The following is a 22,790-nucleotide window of genomic DNA, read 5'->3' on the forward strand; positions in this document are numbered from 1 at the left end:
GAAGATATAGTCGAAAATACAATCACCTCATCCTGTATTGACCACACAAATGTACGGGCCCCTCCAAACTGTTCCTCTATACAGGAACCGTCATAACGTAAACTGGCAGACCATTATGTCACTGCACTACAGTTGCATACTGAACAAGAACCTTTAAAATCACTGAGACTACAAAACAGTAAAACCACATCCTAAACGAAACTCTAGTAAACAACGAAATCAGAAAAACAGACTGGATGCAGAAAGCATCTTCAGACTGCTGATGCTAAATATACTAATCGTAAACTTACATTTTAATAAAATATATAACAAAGCATTAAAAAATAAATAAAAATACGTTCCGAACGCCGACGAAATCCATGGATAACAGTTAATATATTAATAGACATACAAAGAAAAGATGCCCTATGGAAACAACTTAAGAGGTGACCTAACAATACAGTTTACAAGCTGAATAAAAAAAATAAAACGGAATCTCTTAACAATACAAATCAGAACTGCAAAAAGAATCTATTATAGAAACAAATTAACAACAGCTCAGAATGACATAAAGGAAACCTGCCACCTGATAAATTAAATGCTGGATAATACACACAACATTACCTCAGAAACAATAAAACACGGCTTTGCTTGCGAGCCCAAATCCTCTCAAACAATTGGCAAAAAACTTTAATCAGTACTTTCAGAACTCTGTCCAAAATCTGGAAGAAATATTTTCTCCTCACACAAAGGAATATTCTCCCCTAGGAGACCACGAGCAGCCAAGTGTCAATGTGGTATCCCACAGTAACAAAAGAGCTGTCACTTTCAATTCATCAAATTAACACTAACAAAGGAACAGGAACACAATCAACCAAAAGACTTAAAAAAATACATTCAACTAACCTATGTTCAGTTATACTAAAACTGTTAAATAAACTCTTCGACACGGGGCACATACCTGAAACACTAATGTCTGCATTATTAATAATATTCTTCATTATTTTTGCAAACACGTTTTAGCCCTAATGATTGTTGTAATAATAGTAGTCACTGACATAATACAGTATTGATCTTAATAGTCACTATAGTAAACCTTGACCAGGAATGGGCTGGTCATGCGATGTTACTCTCGGCGATATTCTTCACAGGAGGTGAAATGTCTTAATAGCTTCATCTTTCAGATGTACGAAGTTGCGCTTCACGTGCAGTAGTCTATTTGATCCATTGTATCTAATACAATAATTTACAGTCACATTCTAATCTTTACTTGCATCTTATAAGAATTAACTTCATCTTTGATCCCTATATATCATAATTTAAAAAAATTAAATAATAATAATAAATAAATATAATAGAAACTCCAGAAGAAAGCTCATTATATGATCGATTATAACTGATGGCTACAGCACTCTTTGTATGCCTTTTAGAGCCTCTTCTCAGTCAGTTGATCGTTCGCATAACTGAAGTAATTTTTTTTAATTAATATGAGAAAGTTTGTTTTAATTCCACATTTCAAAATCGACCTTAGAACTGGTAGTATTACTTTCTCTCTCTCTCTCTCCCTATATATATATATATATATATATATATATATATATATATATATATATATATATATATATATATATATATATATATATATATATATATATATATATATATATATATATATATATATTGATCAGAGTATTAAAATATGGAAGGCAACAATGAAACAAGTTATCCAGTGAACCACAAGGAATGTTGTCAATATATTGCTGTATGCAGATGATCAGTTTATATTACAAGACAGTGAAGATGGCCTTCAAAAATCAGTGTCCGAATTAAACAAAATAAGCCAACAATACAACTCAAAAATTTCTTAAAAGAAAATAAAAGTCATGGCATTTAAAGGTCGAGATCAACAATAGGTATAGAAAATAAGTTAATCGAATAGATGACAGAGTTTCATTATTTATGCTGAATAATAACATATGAAAAAAATATGGATGAAAAAATAAAATAAAATAATTCAGAAAATCTGTCGAATATTTAAAATAACACTGGAAAAAAAAACAAGACGAGAAACAACTAAAACTTTACAAAGTAATGGCCTTTGTAAAGTGTTGTATAGAGTTGTGGGAGTGTTGTATAGTTCATGTTTCTGAACTATACAACACTCCCACTCTGTTGTATAGTTCAGAAACATGAACTGTTAAACAAGAAGATAAAAAAAAAATACACAAATGAGATTTTTATGAAGAATTAAACGATGCACAAAATTAGACCTTATAAGAAAAGAAGACATCAAAAAGGAACTAGATATTTACTATGTAATTATAAAGATAAGGCATATAGAGAGAAAAGGGAAAAACTTCTATTTAGGATGGAAAGATATCGGCTACGAAACGCACAAGAAAGATCTGCCTAAATAAATCCCAAACTTAACGCGAAGAAAGTACTTATTTATAAACAAGTTTTGAACCTTTATATTATCAAAACGTTCAAACCGGTTGCATGAACCTATATTACAAAACCATCAAACAACTTTGGACGAGACTAAAGTTCTCATAGTAGTCTAATGCATACTTCGTTAACATTCTACTCATTTATATTCTTAACCACGCTACCGCTCAAGACGTGTATAGACGTCAAGGTCATCATGGAGATGCGAAGTGCATATTAAAATTGTAATACCATTGGTATTACATTGAAATATATGATGGATACGAAGCGTATATGATAAAGTTTTAGCAAGACAGAAAACTTCGTAGCAGGAAACTCAGTGTGCGTTAATGACAACCTCAGTCTCAAATTCCACACTGACACATAAAAAAAGGGATGTGATGCAATATTCCTTAAGTGGGATGTAGTCAACTATCTTGTGTTGTACGGAGTGACGTCACTCAAGAGCGCAATCAAACGCTGCGTGTATTGCAAAGATACAGTTGTCACGAGTGGGAAAGCACTTACCTGATATCTCATTTGGTGGCGAAGAATTGTTAACTATTCCCAGCAACTGTTTAACACACGACAGGGAGTTTGACGACCGTCTTCGCAATGGAGATATTCGAAATTAGTATTCCAAACTGGCTTTTATATGCAGTGGTGGTTCCGACGGTGACTCTGATTGCGTCATACTTGTAAGTAAAAGCTTCCTGTTTACATTCTCTTTGTTAGTATAACGAAACGTGTATGTCAGTACATTTAAAAAAAGGAACTGTCAGAAGGGCATCCGTAATTGCTCTAAACTTCCAGAATTATAATACAAATATGAAATAATAATAAATTAATTAATACTTTCTAACATTTATAATCTATGATTATCTTCGACTTTCCCCAAAATAAAATTAATAAGGATTATTAATATACATGAAGATGAAAATCGGAATTTAGAAAGCTACAGATTAATAGGATTTCTATTCAGAAAACTATAATTAGTGTAGTAAATACTATGCATATTACCAAAAAAACATGATATCATTAAGAAGGAATCAATATTTCACATCTTTCGTGATTTTACTTCAGCCAGTAATTCAGACCTTTCAACGTGTTCGCTTAATATTCCAGTCAATCTGTTGTGGTGGTGGTGGGAAAAATAATATTGTTGAATTTATTTCTATTGCAAATAAAACACAACACAAATCAATAATCCTAAATGAATAGAAAATAAAGTAAAATTTTGATTTGTTCAAAATATTATAATTCGAATCCTGGATTTTAATTTCATGTCTTTCTATACTTCAGAGAACGAAATAAATTATTTACCACACAAATTTGGTTCTTCGGGAATTTACACTAAAATATAAGGAGAACAAGAGTTTGCAATTATTTTAATTAATTTAAAAAAAATTTTTTTTTCATTTGAACCACTTTAATGGCAAAATTTTACAAAATGACATTATGTCTTCAATGCATAGACTGCAACAACTTTGTGTCAGCAGAGTTTGACAATGAAGAATGTTTATTACATAGAAGAATGAACTCATGAACCTAATTTCACCTTTTTATGATTGCCTGAGTCCGCTACCTCACTTCCTCTTCTTTCTTCTTCTTCTCCACCCTGTCTTCTTCCTTACCCTATTATTTTAGTGCTCTTTGACATATCCGCTGTCCACATCATCTAACTGAATTTCTACCCAAGTTTTATAACAATTGGTCCTTATGCTGCTGATAGTCCCCTGAAAATCACAACTCAAAGACAAGATTTCATTCTTAATTTCGGTGGACTAAAATGAAAAAGGGAGGTTAAATGTTCACTTCTTCTACAGACGCTACCACCGTAGCTCAGTTAATCTAAAATACACTTTGGTTCTACAAATCGGTTTCGAATCCCTACTAGGAAGTAAAGATTTTACGAACGTGTATTCATCAGAAAGTAAACTAGTCTCATCTGGAACCGACAGTCTTTTATTTCGAAAACTATATTTTTTTCTTTATTTTATCCTGTAAAACAGCAAATCTGATCGAAAAAACTACGAAATTTAAACACGACTCACTGGTTATCACTACTTCGACCGTAATTCCAAACACCCATCAACCACAGCCCCTGTAGACACATGTAGAAGTCGTATCATTTAACCGAGGTCCACATTTTAATCCTCTACTGTTTTACCTACGTCCTCTCAAAAATAATTGATATCTCCCAAACACAAATTCTTATATACAAAAGAGAAAGCCAAGTACTGAGATAGCAGGAAACCTACAATGTAGGAACAGTTACGTGGTTGACGTTAAACGTTTACTTGTTCAGAGTGCAAAATTCAGAATAACATTCGAGGAGATCACACAGTAGAAAGCACATTCCACTAATTATGAAAAATGATGTCAGTAAATTTGAATTCTCTGATAATAAAAACACAAGTATGAAATGATATATAATTTGAATTAAATCTGATTTATCTACTCAAGTCTCGTTTTTCTATTTCATTTCAGTTATCTTACCAAGAACCATAACTATTGGCAATCAAGAGGTATTTCATGTTTGAAACCTTATCCACTAGTTGGGACATTTCTTGAAGTATTTGGAAAGGTAAAATTCTTAATGTTTTCATGAAAAGTCTGCGGTTTAAAATTAACATTGACCTTTATATTGATTAAAAAAACTAATTTAGTTGATAAATTGGTAAACATTTTGATTGAAAAATTGACTGATTTAAACTTGATGAAGCAAACGAGTGGTGAAAACGAATATGGTAAAAGTGATATTCATGCTGCTAAACAGTAAGTGAACGAGATACAAGATTTGCGATTGAAATGCTGAAGAATCCACACATATGCACCTATGGTATATTTCGTTATATGGATATGTATAAGTTTAACGGAGGGGAATGCACGTTAGTTAGAGCTGACTGGAATCTAAACTTGTTAATTATTATTTCCATTAGATTAATAAATTCAATTAACATTAATTCCTAAAGCACTGTCTAGTAGGTTAGTAGAAATTGATGTACTTTTATCGAATCAATATTCTAAAGAGATATCTGAGATTAATCACGTGCTGAATAGCTTTGAGTATTCAGACTTCGAAATCTCTTCATGTGAAGTAATTGCCGTTTACAACTAATTAAGTGAAAAATGCCAGATATACGTTTCTCTATTGATTGAACAGTTTATCTCATTCAATGAGGAAATGAATAGTTAATAATACAGCAATTTAGAGGTAAGTCAAATTGAGTAATTTAAATATTTGAGACGATAGGTTGAAATCCAAACATCATTACGATTTTTAGTAGAAAAGATAGCCAATTGGACAACTAGAGGTTGCGATTGAAGTACGTTTTTACAGTATTGAAGATATTACGCTTTTTGGCCTGATAAATTAATATGCATATTATTTAAGGCAACGTGAAGTAAATCTCATAATATTTTCATTAATATTATTAGTGAAGTGAAGTGATATTAAGTTTGATATTATGCTCTCAAGTAGTTATCGTAATACATGTTATCATGATATCTTATAGTTCCGATCTCATATAATTTGATGATATCATATTGAGATTCACATTAAACTTCATTGCATTAAATAGCATTAACTATGAAAGATAAATAATCGACCGAAAGCTTGTAGGCCTGTTTACCCAAAGTACCATCAAGTAGTGGTACTCAAAAATAATAAATACGCCTTCTATAAAGTAGATCTCCAAGCGATATTTATTTGGGTGAAGACTACGATGTCAAGTTCAGTTTTAACCAAATACTGTTCTATCGTATTTCACTCAGAAAGACAGCACGGCACCTGCCGTTATCTTTCGTAATCTAATATCCTATCTCTGCTCACAGTGCATCTCTCTCTCTTCTTGAAGTGACATTCACTTCGAACATTCCCTAGTGTGAGTACCTCAAATTCACAACGTTCTGCAACTCCGAAAAAAACTAAAACCCTTTTCTTCTCCCCATATTTCTTCTGATCAATACTACTTCTAACACTATATAAATACAAATCCTTCCTTTGACTACTTCGAATCAAATTTCGGGTGGGTGTACCAAAATCCCTCCAAAATTCTTGATGCCATCCAAAAGAAGGAAATCCAAATAACTGTTGACCCCCCCGTCTCTAATTACCCACTTCAGTCACTTTTTCCCGGACGTCTATATCTGTCGTATGCATCTTCACTTTCCTTTCTGCGTGTAACCACAAAAGCAACTGCCAGTCGCCTGAACCAACTTTTCCTCCTCCACTTCCATGCCTTCTACCTGTGTGTGTTTTGAACATATTTCCGCAGAGTTTAATCTAAAACCTTCATTTCTTCACAAACCCGGGTTCCTCTTTAGTCTTACCCGTACGCAAAAATACTCTGATAAGGGTTTCGCACCTTCTTTTGTGGGGGAGTGATCACGTTTTGTGTATATGAATCTTACCCATAGAAGATTATAAACCTACAATGCATTCGTGTCGCAATACGCTAAGAACGCGATAATGAGCTTTCTTATCCTAATCACCAAACATGGAACCTTTAGAGCGATTGCAGGCCTCCCGATGAAGGTCATGATTTCACGCATGGAATTTATTTACCATCAGGATCACAGCTTTATTAGAATCGATGTCTTGTATGTTCTATGCATTTGATGAATTCAGCTGAATAATGTTTTCTTATTTTCCACTCTGCACTTATTTGCCTTTTACCTTACGATCTCGTTACGTTGTAACTTTATATTCGTCCTTGAAAACTGAGAATCTTTTTTGCGGAACTACAAAAATCAATGGTGTTACGAGCATGATAGCAGTATGTCTCTTTCTTAAGGATGTATATAGTTGTTGTTCAAATATTTTGAACCCATTTGATCATTCAAAACTTTTTATCTACCTACACGTGAATTACTAGACTGAATACAATAACATCTAGTTTTATCTGATTTGTTTATAATTCTAGCTATAATGAAATAATTTTTTATCTCATTTATTATTATCAGTATAATAAAAACCATTCTTCATCGAAAGTTCTGTTATTTTGATAATCTTGATGCACTAATTATACTAAGATATTTTTCCTTATTTTAATTAAATATTTTTGTAGGATATTCATGTTAAACAACTGAAAGTGTATCAGAAATACGGAAGGATGTTTGGGTAAGCATTTAATGTGGTAAGCATATAATTTACGTCTTCTGGTTTCAGGCTTATATAGAAACTATAAACGTTTCGGCGAATCCATGCGTAAGCAAACCTTTCATGACAGGGGCAACTCGTAGTAAAGGTGGAGTGAGCACTGATACGCTTGGATCCGCGAAACGTTTATAGTTTGTATATTCGGCACGAAACTCTTGTAGTTTCTCTATTCGATTCTGAAATAATGTTGGATTCAATATCCACTTAATTTGAATAATTTTGCATCACCGAAGTGAAGTCTTTTGGCTATTTATTTCAGTAATTCTTGGTGTCTTTTGTGATGTGACCATTTTTTAGCAACTGGTATGGTAAAGTATAAGTTCTGCATCACTTCAACCTGAGTATTTACATCTGGGACTGGCTCCCACTGACGACACCTGAACAAAGGTCGAATCTGGTTCTGATCTGGCTCTGAGAAGCTCTGCTAGGGATAGGTTTTTGCCTGTCTCTGGGTGGGACAGATTATTGTTCTCCTTGATGGTGGGGTTAGCCTGCTACTGAGCAGAGCCAATGCTGGGAAGTTCTTCTCGGTCACGGGGTGAGCCTGTGACTGAGTGAAACAACGCTGAGTTGGGCGATCTTTCGGGATCGTCTTATTTTTAGAGCCCTCTTCACCTATACAAAGGTCGAAACCGGGTGGAAGTTTGGGTGATGAATGGCAATGCTGAAGTCCATGAAATTTTAACTGAGGCTCGGCTGTTGCTGTCACCCAGTTCTTGGGTGTGTGTGTGGGGGGGGGGGGTAATGAATGGTAATGGTATAGCCCGTCAAGTTAACTGAGGCACGGCTGTTGCTGCCTTGGATGAGATATCAGCGGCTCTTCTCGGTGGTGGGGTGAGCCTGCGTGTAGAGCCAACCGGTTCTGAGAGTTCTTCTCAGTGGCAGTGTGAGCCTGTTACTGAGGGGGAACAACGCTGAGTTTTTGGAGTTTGACCTGTACTTGACCATTCAACAAAGGGCGAAACCGGTCTGGGTAATGCCCCCCATAATGTATAACATCATACATGTCCGCTAGGAGATGTGTTTTACATTATGGGAAATACTAAGGATAGTGATCCGAGCCTACTCCACCTTTACTACGACTTTCCCCTGTCATAAAAGGTCTGCTTACGCTTGGATCCGCCGAAACTTTTATAGTTTCTATATTCGGCACGAAACTCTTGTAGTTTCTCTATTCGGCTTTGAAATAATATTGGATTCACCCACTTAATTTGAATGACATCCTTGTCTTTACATGTGAACGTAATTTCAGCATTCCAATTATCTTTTGAGTCGTATTTTCAATCTTTGCCGCGTGGCCCTTGAACTTCGACTTCCTATCTACTAACACTCTAAGATCCCGAGCCTCATCAGTTTCTTCTAGCATAATCCCACCATTATAATACGATATTGGATATCCAATCCGACCAAAGTGAATGACTACTTTACATTTACTGACATTGAACACCCACTTTCCCAAGTCTATACAAATTCCGGCCTATACAAATTATTCTGCAAGTACTGCATATGTGCAGCATTCCTGATTACCCTACCTATCTTTGCATCATCATCAAATAGCTATATGTCGTTTGTCAAATCGTTCCCATTATCATTAATGTACAGATTGAATAACAGTGGACCAAGCACTGATCCTTGTGGTACACCACTTGTTATTTTATTATTATTATTATTATGATTTACTTTTTATTAATCTTTGTACTGTTTATGGGCAGTACTACCCTTATATCACGTCCAGACATTTCGTCCAGACTTGATATAGGCCTAAGCCTTTACAAGTGTTTCACCCTATGTCTGTTCGAGTTATCATAGTAGTCATTCTCTGGTGACAACGCCATGCCACCAGTGTGCCCTGCAGGGCCCCAAGGAAAGACCTTTTATATCCTTCTGCGTAAGCCCAAGCTGGTTTAAGTCCTTATAACTATCTGCACTCCATACACCATGTAAAGAGATGGTGGCGCTGGTAAACCTCGGAATTGCCCCATGCTCTTCCCGTATCTTACTAACTAGAGCTGAGTTATTTTTAAATTAATTTACTTTGTTATTATGGGTATAGGCTAGTGGGCGTCCTGTTCCCACCACCTGGGCATCAACTACTCAACCGTCACCACCTCTTTTAATCACTAAATCTGGCTTACGCAAACCCGCGGAGGTTCTATAATGTGGTTCCACCGTAGTCTCCCAACCTTTGTTCTTAAAGCAGTTGTTCAGACTGGACACCACGGCATCATGCCTCCTCACGCGAACCCCATGGGTGCGGAAGCAACACTGGGCTATATGAGACAATGTCTCACTGAGTGGCAGCCAGCCCTACAGTTTGAGTCGTCACTACCCCATCGAGTTGTGCGGGCTCGAGTTGGCAGGGCATTGATTCTCGTCCTGATAAGGTCAATATACTTGAACCCAGGGAGGAGTTCCTTACCCAATCATGCTGGGGAGGCACCAGATATGACTCTTTTAAAGGAGTACCATCTACAGAACAGTGCAACAGAGATGCCCATCTCTTGTGTTCAGGGGATGCTGTTTCGATTAAAGTACCTTAATAATGGGACCAGCCTTTAGCCCGCCTAAAGTCTTCTTGTATTAATGGGCTATAGAAAGCCTCTCTGCAGATAGGGGAAGAAGATAGTTCTAACTGCGCGATTCTTGACAGCTGCAGGCGTGGGATCAGCCATCTATGTGATGAAACCCCCCAAGCCCACTATACTTCACCTTCGCATTGAAATATGCAGTAGGAGTGTCAGGTGGCAGTCGGAGCCATGATCTCATAGCTTAACGGATAGCCCTGTCTATTCGGGACAGTACCGAGATATATGTTCAACTAAGCACCAACTTGCGGTAAAAGCGAGGTAGGAGATAGTGGGAAAGGAGAAACAGTCTTTGCTGGGGCTTGAGAGGAGCTTTCCTCAACGAAGCGATCCCAGCTTCTAAGACAGAAGCCCTTCCCTTTGGAGTGAACATGATACCAAGATATCTCCACTCTTCCAGGATGGTCAAAGCATGCAACGGCCTCCCGTGCAGGGAAAACTCTATAGTCTCGACCTTAAGCTTCTTGTCACGACCAGAGGGGACAAGAGCTAAAGAGCAGGACTTCTCTACATTAATAGAAAGTCTTCGAATAGAGAAGTCAACTGCCCGGCCAATGAGTTCTTGCAAGCCTATCTTAGTAGAAGCTACGAGAATAAGATCGTCCGCAAAGGCCATAGCATTAAAGGAAGAAGCGCCTAGAGAGTAGCCTATATGGCTAGGAAGAGAATGAAGAAACTCATCTATGACGCAGTTAAAGAAAAGGGGAGATAGAGGATCACCCTGACGAACACCACGTACTATGGGAATATAAGTTGCACGGGATCCTGTAGTGAAAGTGAGGAAGCTACTCAAGTATAGCTCCATAACATAGAAAAGAAAAGGTTCTGGAAATCCAGCAATAGACAGCGCTCGAAGGAGAGCAGGAAGGGAGACGCTATCAAAGGCCTTTTGGAGGTCCAGCGACGCCATATATAGAGGCTTAAGGTGGCGTCGGGAATCAGATAGAAGAGAAGATATATATTCTCGGCACAGCCATCCGAGGCGACAAAAACTCTCTGTCTATGATCATGCTGTATATGTTGCTGAAGTCGTTTAACTAATATTTTATGATAGGCCCTAAGTAACACAGGGGAGGTAATAGGTCTAAAGTCTGAAAAAGTCTACCATGCTGTATTCTGTCAAAAGCCTTAGCAAAATCCAAAAGTGTCATGGTTCACCACCACCACCACTCTTGATATACGAATTGGTCTATCACACGTGCTGATATATCATCAGTCCTTATTGCCGCATTCTTATTCAATGTGTGCAACACCTCTAATACCTCGTCCTCACACACCTGCGTTTCTTCATCTAATGAAGAGGTAGCAGTGAACTCAATGTTGCTAAACCAGGTTGATAGCTTTTAAAAAATGGGCACTCATCAACTGAACAATCTATTCTGCACCCTCACGCCATCATAATTTAGAAGAGTTATTCTTTCATATTCGTTCTTTCTTTTACTTGCAGCATATTGATAGAATTCTTGTGGGTTGTCTTTAGCACGCAGAGCTACTTTCTTTTCATAATCAGACTTTGCTATCCGTACAACAGTTGTGACTATTCTAGCCTGCTGCTTTTAATGTGAATAACGGACGTCATCCTTATGCACGCGGTATTCTTTCCACATTGTAATTTTCTTACGAATATCTTGCTTAATAAGATTACTCATCTATTTGACTTCTGCTGTATTTAAAAATCGAACTCTATGAACATATTCTGATATCGCATCATTTAAATATTGTTTAAATGCTTCTCATGCACCTGTCGATATTTTTTTCCATCCAGCAACCGATCCCATTCGACTGAACTCATTATACTCCTCAGTTGGTCATAATTTCCTTGAATTGTAGTTCAACACGTAACCTTTTCTGGATGGAACATTCATAAACTTAGTCACTTCCCAAGTGAGTACCGTATGATCACTGTCACCAACCGGAGGCAGAATAGTTACGTCTTTAACTGAAACGCCCTCTGACACTATAATCATATCTAACATTCTTTGCCATTGAGTTTCTTCTGTCACATGCTTCTTGAGGACGTTGTCCTGTAACAACAGCTCAATAAATGCATTTTCATTCTTATCACTAGATTTTACTGCTACCTAATCAATATTTGGATACTTAAAGTCTCCCATTATGATTATTCTTTTCGCGATCATCTTTTTTATTTGGTGATGCATTTCTTCCTCACTAGCAACCGATCCACCAGGTCTGTAACAACATCTCACTATGTAATTGATCTTGTTAGATTCCACCTCACACCAGATGGTTTAAGCTCGCTGCCACATGAAATGTTGATAGTAGTAGCAGTAGTACTACAATCATAGGTCTCAACACTAACTGGATTCAAGTCATCCGATATCATTAGCAGCATGCCCCCTCCTATCTATCCTGCCTAAAAATACTGTACCCTTGACACCCGATGCCAGTTGGTAGGTCCAACATTTCCATGACAAAACCCACTCCCGTCATTAACAGGGTTATATAACATTGTCGCTCTGACACGCACATTCATACCATTCCTTCCTTTATAATTTAGTTTCCCTGACTCTGTGCGTGTCTCATACCAGTTATTAGTTTTTCTGGACTCCTGATACATACGCATTCAGGTGTAGGCTGTTCCTCTTATACAAATCCAATCTTCCCTCAAACTCATTCGACACATCCAAAAAACTCGCATCCATACCTTCTACATAGCCTACGCATCGAATCGTTTGCCATCATAACCCTTCTTCTTAATTGATTTTTATCATAGCTAGGTAAAATACTGACGATTTTCACTTTCTCACTCTTCACTCTCACTTCTTCCAACAACCCTTTCATGTCCTCTCTCATACTGATCTTATCGTTAGTTAAGTCGCTGGTACCTACTACAGTTACCATCTTGTTTACTTTTCTCTTCTGTTTTTGAATTGTTTTTTTCTTTATATTCTTAATTTTCGCTCCAGGAAAACTCGAAGTTATAACTCGCTCATCAATAGCATGTTTTATTATAGAATCACCCATAAGAAATAACATCTTTCTTTTTACAAACATGATTTCCCTTATTTCCCGACTTATCTGTTTCCATGTTTTGTTGTTTCTTCTTTTCATGTTTTTTTTTTCTCCCTCTGTTTATTTAAACGCCTCTCGACATTTTGCAAATCTCGCGTCGTCTCGCTGATGCTTCAACTACGCTCTTTTGGTGGTTAATTCATTTTCATTAATCTCCTCTAATAATCTCATTAGCGGGGCTAATCTTCTTGTTCTCGCCTGGGGTGCTTTTTTTAGCATTACATTTCTTGCCCTTTTTTGGGCAAAATCAACATTCGATATATATATATATATAATAATATATATAATAGCCTTCTTCAGGTGACATTATAAAAGAAGAAAAAACACTAAACATTGACGGTTAAAAGACTATGAACAACATTGACAGTCTCTATACATAATTAGCATGAAAACGTTTTAGTTGTATTTGAAGCTGTTCTTTCGTTTGTTGCATTGTTGGGAGAGTGCGTGTTTGCGGCATCACGCGAACGCCAGTACATGATTACAGCTGAATGACTATCTGGGAGGTTGTAGCTCAAGTTGTTATTTAGATGAACAGGATTGAAGATGATTTCTATAGATTCCACGATTTTTCTCTCTAGTTCGTCACTGCAACGGATGATGTTAGTAGATTTTTTCCTGCAGACTTTGTGGCTTTGGTTTTCATCATTAGGATTAGCAGAGAAAAGGATATGACTTGATAATGCACTGGCTCGCTGTCTCTTATAAGTAATGTCACTCATGTGTTCTTCCATACGCAATTCGAGAGATTTATCTGTCTGCCTAAAATAAGGAATATAACAATCACACAATATTTTATATACACCAGGGTATTTGTGTTGATGATGATGATGACAAGGTTTTGGGTGGCTAATTAAGGAGCGGATCTTTGGAAGTGGAGTGAACAAGTTTCTAATATTGTAATTTCTTAGAACATTTGCTAATTTATGTGAAACAGTACTTATGTAAGGAATAGATCTATTGCCTTTGAATCTATTTGTTTCTTCTGAGTGATGTCTAGGAGGATTAAGAAAGAATTTGTCAATGATTTTCTTGGAATATCCATTAATTCGAAAGAAGTTTTCAGATGGTTTATTTCCGTAAGAAGTTCACTTGGGTCATCAAGAAGAGAACGGGCTCTATGTCCCAAGGTGGAAATTATTCCTAGCTTATGAGGAGGGAAATGATGGCACTGACTGTGCAGATATCTGTTGGTATGTGTGGGCATTCTATATATCGATATTTTGAGTTTACCTGAAGAGCGAGTCAGTTTGACATCAAGAAAAGGCAAGGAATTATCCGTTTCAAGCTCGGAAGTAAACTTAATACTTTGATGTCGGCTATTGAGATGTTCGAGAAAAACCATAAGGGATTCATGTTCATGGCTCCAAACAATCAAGACATCATCCACATAACGTTTCCAAACTTTAGGTTAAAATAAAGGAAGAGATAGCCTGATACATACGCATTCAGGTGTAGGCTGTTCCTCTTATACAAATCCAATCTTCCCTCAAACTCACTCGACACATCCAAAAAACTCGCATCCATACCTTCTACATAGCCTACGCATCGAATCGTTTGCCATCATAACCCTTCTTCTTAATTGATTTTTATCATAGCTAGGTAAAATACTGACGATTTTCACTTTCTCACTCTTCACTCTCACTTCTTCCAACAACCCTTTCATGTCCTCTCTCATACTGATCTTATCGTTAGTTAAGTCGCTGGTACCTACTACAGTTACCATCTTGTTTACTTTTCTCTTCTGTTTTTGAATTGTTTTTTTCTTTATATTCTTAATTTTCGCTCCAGGAAAACTCGAAGTTATAACTCGCTCATCAATAGCATGTTTTATTATAGAATCACCCATAAGAAATAACATCTTTCTTTTTACAAACATGATTTCCCTTATTTCCCGACTTATCTGTTTCCATGTTTTGTTGTTTCTTCTTTTCATGTTTTTTTTTTCTCCCTCTGTTTATTTAAACGCCTCTCGACATTTTGCAAATCTCGCGTCGTCTCGCTGATGCTTCAACTACGCTCTTTTGGTGGTTAATTCATTTTCATTAATCTCCTCTAATAATCTCATTAGCGGGGCTAATCTTCTTGTTCTCGCCTGGGGTGCTTTTTTTAGCATTACATTTCTTGCCCTTTTTTGGGCAAAATCAACATTCGATATATATATATATATAATAATATATATAATAGCCTTCTTCAGGTGACATTATAAAAGAAGAAAAAACACTAAACATTGACGGTTAAAAGACTATGAACAACATTGACAGTCTCTATACATAATTAGCATGAAAACGTTTTAGTTGTATTTGAAGCTGTTCTTTCGTTTGTTGCATTGTTGGGAGAGTGCGTGTTTGCGGCATCACGCGAACGCCAGTACATGATTACAGCTGAATGACTATCTGGGAGGTTGTAGCTCAAGTTGTTATTTAGATGAACAGGATTGAAGATGATTTCTATAGATTCCACGATTTTTCTCTCTAGTTCGTCACTGCAACGGATGATGTTAGTAGATTTTTTCCTGCAGACTTTGTGGCTTTGGTTTTCATCATTAGGATTAGCAGAGAAAAGGATATGACTTGATAATGCACTGGCTCGCTGTCTCTTATAAGTAATGTCACTCATGTGTTCTTCCATACGCAATTCGAGAGATTTATCTGTCTGCCTAAAATAAGGAATATAACAATCACACAATATTTTATATACACCAGGGTATTTGTGTTGATGATGATGATGACAAGGTTTTGGGTGGCTAATTAAGGAGCGGATCTTTGGAAGTGGAGTGAACAAGTTTCTAATATTGTAATTTCTTAGAACATTTGCTAATTTATGTGAAACAGTACTTATGTAAGGAATAGATCTATTGCCTTTGAATCTATTTGTTTCTTCTGAGTGATGTCTAGGAGGATTAAGAAAGAATTTGTCAATGATTTTCTTGGAATATCCATTAATTCGAAAGAAGTTTTCAGATGGTTTATTTCCGTAAGAAGTTCACTTGGGTCATCAAGAAGAGAACGGGCTCTATGTCCCAAGGTGGAAATTATTCCTAGCTTATGAGGAGGGAAATGATGGCACTGACTGTGCAGATATCTGTTGGTATGTGTGGGCATTCTATATATCGATATTTTGAGTTTACCTGAAGAGCGAGTCAGTTTGACATCAAGAAAAGGCAAGGAATTATCCGTTTCAAGCTCGGAAGTAAACTTAATACTTTGATGTCGGCTATTGAGATGTTCGAGAAAAACCATAAGGGATTCATGTTCATGGCTCCAAACAATCAAGACATCATCCACATAACGTTTCCAAACTTTAGGTTAAAATAAAGGAAGAGATAGCCTGATACATACGCATTCAGGTGTAGGCTGTTCCTCTTATACAAATCCAATCTTCCCTCAAACTCACTCGACACATCCAAAAAACTCGCATCCATACCTTCTACATAGCCTACGCATCGAATCGTTTGCCATCATAACCCTTCTTCTTAATTGATTTTTATCATAGCTAGGTAAAATACTGACGATTTTCACTTTCTCACTCTTCACTCTCACTTCTTCCAACAACCCTTTCATGTCCTCTCTCATACTGATCTTATCGTTAGTTAAGTCGCTGGTACCTACTACAGTTACCATCTTGTTTACTTTTCTCTTCTGTTTTTGAATTGTTTTTTTCTTTATATTCTTAATTTTCGCTCCAGGAAAACTCGAAGTTATAACTCGCTCATCAATAGCATGTTTTATTATAGAATCACCCATAAGAAATAACATCTTTCTTTTTACAAACATGATTTCCCTTATTTCCCGACTTATCTGTTTCCATGTTTTGTTGTTTCTTCTTTTCATGTTTTTTTTTTCTCCCTCTGTTTATTTAAACGCCTCTCGACATTTTGCAAATCTCGCGTCGTCTCGCTGATGCTTCAACTACGCTCTTTTGGTGGTTAATTCATTTTCATTAATCTCCTCTAATAATCTCATTAGCGGGGCTAATCTTCTTGTTCTCGCCTGGGGTGCTTTTTTTAGCATTACATTTCTTGCCCTTTTTTGGGCAAAATCAACATTCGATATATATATATATATAATAATATATATAATAGCCTTCTTCAGGTGACATTATAAAAGAAGAAAAAACACTAAACATTGACGGTTAAAAGACTATGAACAACATTGACAGTCTCTATACATAATTAGCATGAAAACGTTTTAGTTGTATTTGAAGCTGTTCTTTCGTTTGTTGCATTGTTGGGAGAGTGCGTGTTTGCGGCATCACGCGAACGCCAGTACATGATTACAGCTGAATGACTATCTGGGAGGTTGTAGCTCAAGTTGTTATTTAGATGAACAGGATTGAAGATGATTTCTATAGATTCCACGATTTTTCTCTCTAGTTCGTCACTGCAACGGATGATGTTAGTAGATTTTTTCCTGCAGACTTTGTGGCTTTGGTTTTCATCATTAGGATTAGCAGAGAAAAGGATATGACTTGATAATGCACTGGCTCGCTGTCTCTTATAAGTAATGTCACTCATGTGTTCTTCCATACGCAATTCGAGAGATTTATCTGTCTGCCTAAAATAAGGAATATAACAATCACACAATATTTTATATACACCAGGGTATTTGTGTTGATGATGATGATGACAAGGTTTTGGGTGGCTAATTAAGGAGCGGATCTTTGGAAGTGGAGTGAACAAGTTTCTAATATTGTAATTTCTTAGAACATTTGCTAATTTATGTGAAACAGTACTTATGTAAGGAATAGATCTATTGCCTTTGAATCTATTTGTTTCTTCTGAGTGATGTCTAGGAGGATTAAGAAAGAATTTGTCAATGATTTTCTTGGAATATCCATTAATTCGAAAGAAGTTTTCAGATGGTTTATTTCCGTAAGAAGTTCACTTGGGTCATCAAGAAGAGAACGGGCTCTATGTCCCAAGGTGGAAATTATTCCTAGCTTATGAGGAGGGAAATGATGGCACTGACTGTGCAGATATCTGTTGGTATGTGTGGGCATTCTATATATCGATATTTTGAGTTTACCTGAAGAGCGAGTCAGTTTGACATCAAGAAAAGGCAAGGAATTATCCGTTTCAAGCTCGGAAGTAAACTTAATACTTTGATGTCGGCTATTGAGATGTTCGAGAAAAACCATAAGGGATTCATGTTCATGGCTCCAAACAATGAAGACATCATCCACATAACGTTTCCAAACTTTAGGTTAAAATAAAGGAAGAGATAGCCTTGGTTTCAAAATCCTAAGTAAATATTTGCGAGTACAGGGGATAAAGGACTACCCATAGCCAGTCCATGATTTTGTTTGTATATATTATCTTGAAATTTGAAGTAACCGGACCTGAGGCAATGTGTAAGCAAGGCTAACATTTTTTTGGATAACTTATCCTTGAGTAATGTTAGGACTTCATCTGTTGGGACATTAGTAAACAAAGAAGTTATGTCCAAGCTAGCCATGATGTCATCTTCATTAACTGTAATATCCTTGATGTATGTAACAAATCCTGTAGTGTTCTTGATAAAGGATGGTGACTTTCCTGAAAAACGTTTTAGGTATTTGGCAAGATATTTTGAAAGATTGTACGTAGGAGAATCGATACCTTCTACAACTGGGCGTAACGGGGTGTTCCCTTTATGGATTTTAGGAACCCCATATATGCGAGGAATTAACGGATGGAGAGAGCGTAGAGATAAACGAATGTTTCGGGATAATTCAGTTGTTGTTTTTAATAAGTTGTTTGCACGATTTTGAAGTTCACGAGTTGGATCTCTCTCAAGTATTGAGTAGGTATCATTATGTAGTAATTAAAGCATTTTATTCTGGTAATCTTCAGAGTTAAGGATGAATGTTGCATTGCCTTTATCTGCAGGGAGGATGATTATATCTCTGTTGTTTTTTTAAACTTTTAATAGCTTTGCGTTCAGTTGAAGTAATGTTGTCTGCAGGTGGTTTTGCGTTATTGATAATAAAGATTGATTCAATACGTAGAAGATTTGCATCTTGTGGAGGGAGAAAAGAAGCTGCTTTTTCTATTTTTGTAAGTAGTGTCTCCTTTGGTATTAATTTTGGGGAAGGAATAAAGTTTAGACCTTTACTAAGGATGCTTTTTTCTACATCTGAAAGTATATACGAAGATTTGTTGATAACGACTTTGTCAATATTGATGTGTGGTTTTGAGAAGTTACTATTATTTTGTATTATTTTTAATGTTTCAAATTTACTTATAAGATTTACTTTGTTATTATATTATTCTGGCTGCTTGAGATTCACAGTATGTATTAAAGGTATGCCAACTGTCATTATCTAGAGTTTCTTCCAGTTTTTCAGCAATGGTTCTTTTTTTATTGAAAAGAAAAGCGAGAGTTCGTTTAGTATCCGAGATTCTTTCAGACAGTAGGTCTAATTTAGCTTTATGATAGATTCTCTTCGCACGTTCAGTTATATATATATATATATATATATATATATATATATATATATATATATATATATATATATATATATATATATATATATATATATATATATATATATATATATATATATATATATACGACAGCTTACCAAATAGCCGTTGGTGATTTTGAAAGCCTTGGGATGACAGTGCAGCAAATAATTGGAGCATCTCAAGAGATCCGTTGTACTTCAACAGTCATTTTGTCTGAGTTGTGATGGTGCTAAAAATCCTGAAATAAAATACATCTCGCTTATCTAAATTTTAATGAACACAAAGAAAGCGATTGCAGCGCTCTGAACTTAGGAAATAATTGCAGTTTCACACATGACGTCATCTATGTTTATTCATTCGTTTATGATGATTCCTTGTCTAGTGTTTCTCGCACCACTGCCGATTGCATTATTATTATTATTGGTGTACGATTATATATCGCATTGATGTCCACACTGGCATTCGGCACTGCGTCATGTGAAATAATGTTACTATCGGTTGTAATGAATTTTTGTCTGTAAAGCGCTGAGTTCCGCTGTCCAGTATGCCTGGTTTTGGGACGAAAAACATGAGTTTCAGAGAGGATAATCCCTGTCATCCGTATGAGATTGGTTAGCTGGCATTTAGACGAAAAGCAATGAAAAGTTACCTTGCGTCGTTGACGGGATTCGAACTCAGGTAATTTCAGTCAAAGGGTTCCTCTGTACCGACTGAGCTTTCAGGTCATCAAGTGATGAGGGTTCAAATACAAGCAATTTATTCGGTTTTGATGTCTCATTTCTCGCGATAATATTCGATATAACATATTTGTGATTTTATAAATTACTGAAACGGAACAAATCATTTGCTGAAAATTGCTTATTAACCTCGTAGACGAAACATCTCGAAACCATTGTTGCAGGTTGTATGTGCTGAGGAAGAGTGGATGGGGACAACTGTTTCAATGTATTATATTAAAGAGAGAGATGAAAGTTGTTCGAAGAGTTTGGAATTAAAGAGTAAATGTATGTCGACTAGTAGCAACCCGTGCAAATGATTAGTGGGAAGAGGAGGAATAGTCTCGGTCAGTTCAACAGAGCAGAACCCGTGGAAATAGCTATAAAAAGACAATTCAGAAATAGAGCCTCTCTAAGAAAGCGATTGGAAGGAGTCAATGAGAGAAGAAACATCTATGAAATGAGTGGATCATCTCTCTTCCATTCAATATAACATTCGGAAGGAGGATTTTGGTGCAAGACCCCCGGATTTGAAAGCGGTAACTTCCAAAATGGAGTAAGTAACTCTGAGAGAGAATTCGTGTAGTTTCTGGTGGCAGTTGAGAGCGTTTAGGAAAATTATTAAACGTTTCATTTGTTTACAGCTAATAGTGTAATGCTGGTTAGTACGATGAAGATTAATTTTTTCTGTTTAATTTTCCTTTTTCGGTGTTGTGTTTTGCAAAAATATATCTCTTCATTATGTTTAAAGAACTGTTATGATGATATCCCAGTTGTTTGCTGCATAACAAAATGCCTATTATTCGTCATTACTTATGTGCGAAAATAGTTTCGGATGAGAGATATAGAAAAAGAGAGAGAGAAAAGAAGAAAAAGAATACACGAAGAGCGAGACTTGCGAAGTAACACCTTTAGATTTCGTTTTAAGTTATTAACAACACAAAACGCTTTTTTAACGCTGTTTGAATTTGTATTGAGGGACAAATAAATAAATTAAACATAAACGGAAAATATGAACGTTCATCAAATGTTTTTCCAGTGGGAAGGGAGGCAGACACTTTCTTGAGAGACGTAAATGTACGATGGATGGTAGCCAGATGATAAAGGGACTTCTTAGGGGAAAATGTGGGATGATGCCCGATTTATTTAAATTCTTTTTCTCAGTTGAATTGCATCAATATCTTATTTGGTTTCGAAATTTATATGTGATATCAGAATGGCAGCGAAATTTGTATTTTGTTACCGAATATTTAAGTTTCTAAGTTTTGTGTGAAGCATAACAATTTTATAATTTTGTTTTACAGGACATACGAAGGCAGACGCCCAGCTCTTATTCTTGCCGAACCTGAGCTCCTTAAAGATATCTTAGTCAAGGATTTTAACTACTTCATAAACAGAAGGGTAAGTTAAAAGAAATAGCTTGTGTAATGGTCTTAAACCTCGAGTTGTAATCGAGATGCAAATGAATGACAAACGCCTAAGTTTCCGCTCATGTTTATAATTTTATCTCAACTTCAATTAGAGCAATATATAAGTTAGACCAATAGTTGAAATAAAAGAATGTAACACTGGGATAATATAAAAGGAAAGTGGGGAATGTAGTATTCGGTTTTATGCACGTCTTCCACTTCAGAATTCTTAAATTCCTACTAGCACATGTTTTTTTAAGAAGTGTACATTTTTATAGCAATGGAAACAAGAAAGGATGTTCAAACCGAGTAAGACAGAGCTTTTCAAACTCTTTCATTAAATACGAAATTCTAATTATTTATTTGCTCTTAGATACACTTGAGAATCCAAGTTTTACATTTCGTTTCTTAGTGCTGAATAATGGAACTCGAGATGAACCACATAAAATACGAACATAATATTCGACACAGATCACAAAAGAATATTGATCCTACCAAGGGTGCACTATTCGTCTGCGATCTGTATCGTAATTTTTGTGATGAACCATAGTTTACCGCGCTTACAGAAAAAACAAATTCGCTCATTCTGTCCATTCTTTCTCTAAACACTTTCCAGAGTGCATCTAGGTCTGATATCGATGAAGAGATTGAGCCATTAAACTTCGAATTAAATAGAGGAAAACTATCATTATCGGTTTAATCACTTACTTCATGATTTAATAGATTTCTTTATTATTCTGTATAATTTTTACTTCTCTAATTATAATTTTACATAGTGACTTTATCAATACGAGTTTCTGTGGTTATGTTTATATTCCGTTTTTTTTCCTCTTCAGTTTGCTTCTTAGTTGACCACTTGATTAGCTCATCTAATCAAAAGAATAAATTTCTCTTGATTAGCTAAACGATTTCTCATTTAGCTGCAGTTCTCCTTCTGCTTGGCAATTCGAAACGTTAACATTCTGGTTGACGGTTACCCTTTTTGAAGTGATTTTTTTGGAATGATGTTGCGCGATTTCTCATCCTCAC

At 36.0% G+C, this 22,790-nt stretch overlaps 1 protein-coding gene across 1 annotated transcript in view; it reads left to right on the forward strand.

The window, feature by feature from the left end:
• Window positions 1–2,932: 2,932 nt before the first annotated feature.
• The window catches only part of LOC150095501 (cytochrome P450 3A8-like), a 50,667-nt gene continuing 30,809 nt past the window's right edge, over window positions 2,933–22,790 (forward strand). The window contains exons 1-4 of the mRNA XM_090410005.1: window positions 2,933–3,104; window positions 4,897–4,993; window positions 7,479–7,531; window positions 21,657–21,753. Coding sequence (XP_090266131.1) covers window positions 3,022–3,104; window positions 4,897–4,993; window positions 7,479–7,531; window positions 21,657–21,753 — 330 coding nt within the window. The 5' untranslated portion in view covers window positions 2,933–3,021. The remainder of the gene's footprint in view (window positions 3,105–4,896; window positions 4,994–7,478; window positions 7,532–21,656; window positions 21,754–22,790) is intronic.

Source organism: Typopeltis vanoorti, chromosome 20 (genome assembly GCF_054136105.1).
Source record: "Typopeltis vanoorti isolate ZY-2024b chromosome 20, IOZ_Tvanoo_1.0, whole genome shotgun sequence".
Lineage (NCBI taxonomy): Eukaryota > Metazoa > Arthropoda > Arachnida > Uropygi > Thelyphonidae > Typopeltis > Typopeltis vanoorti.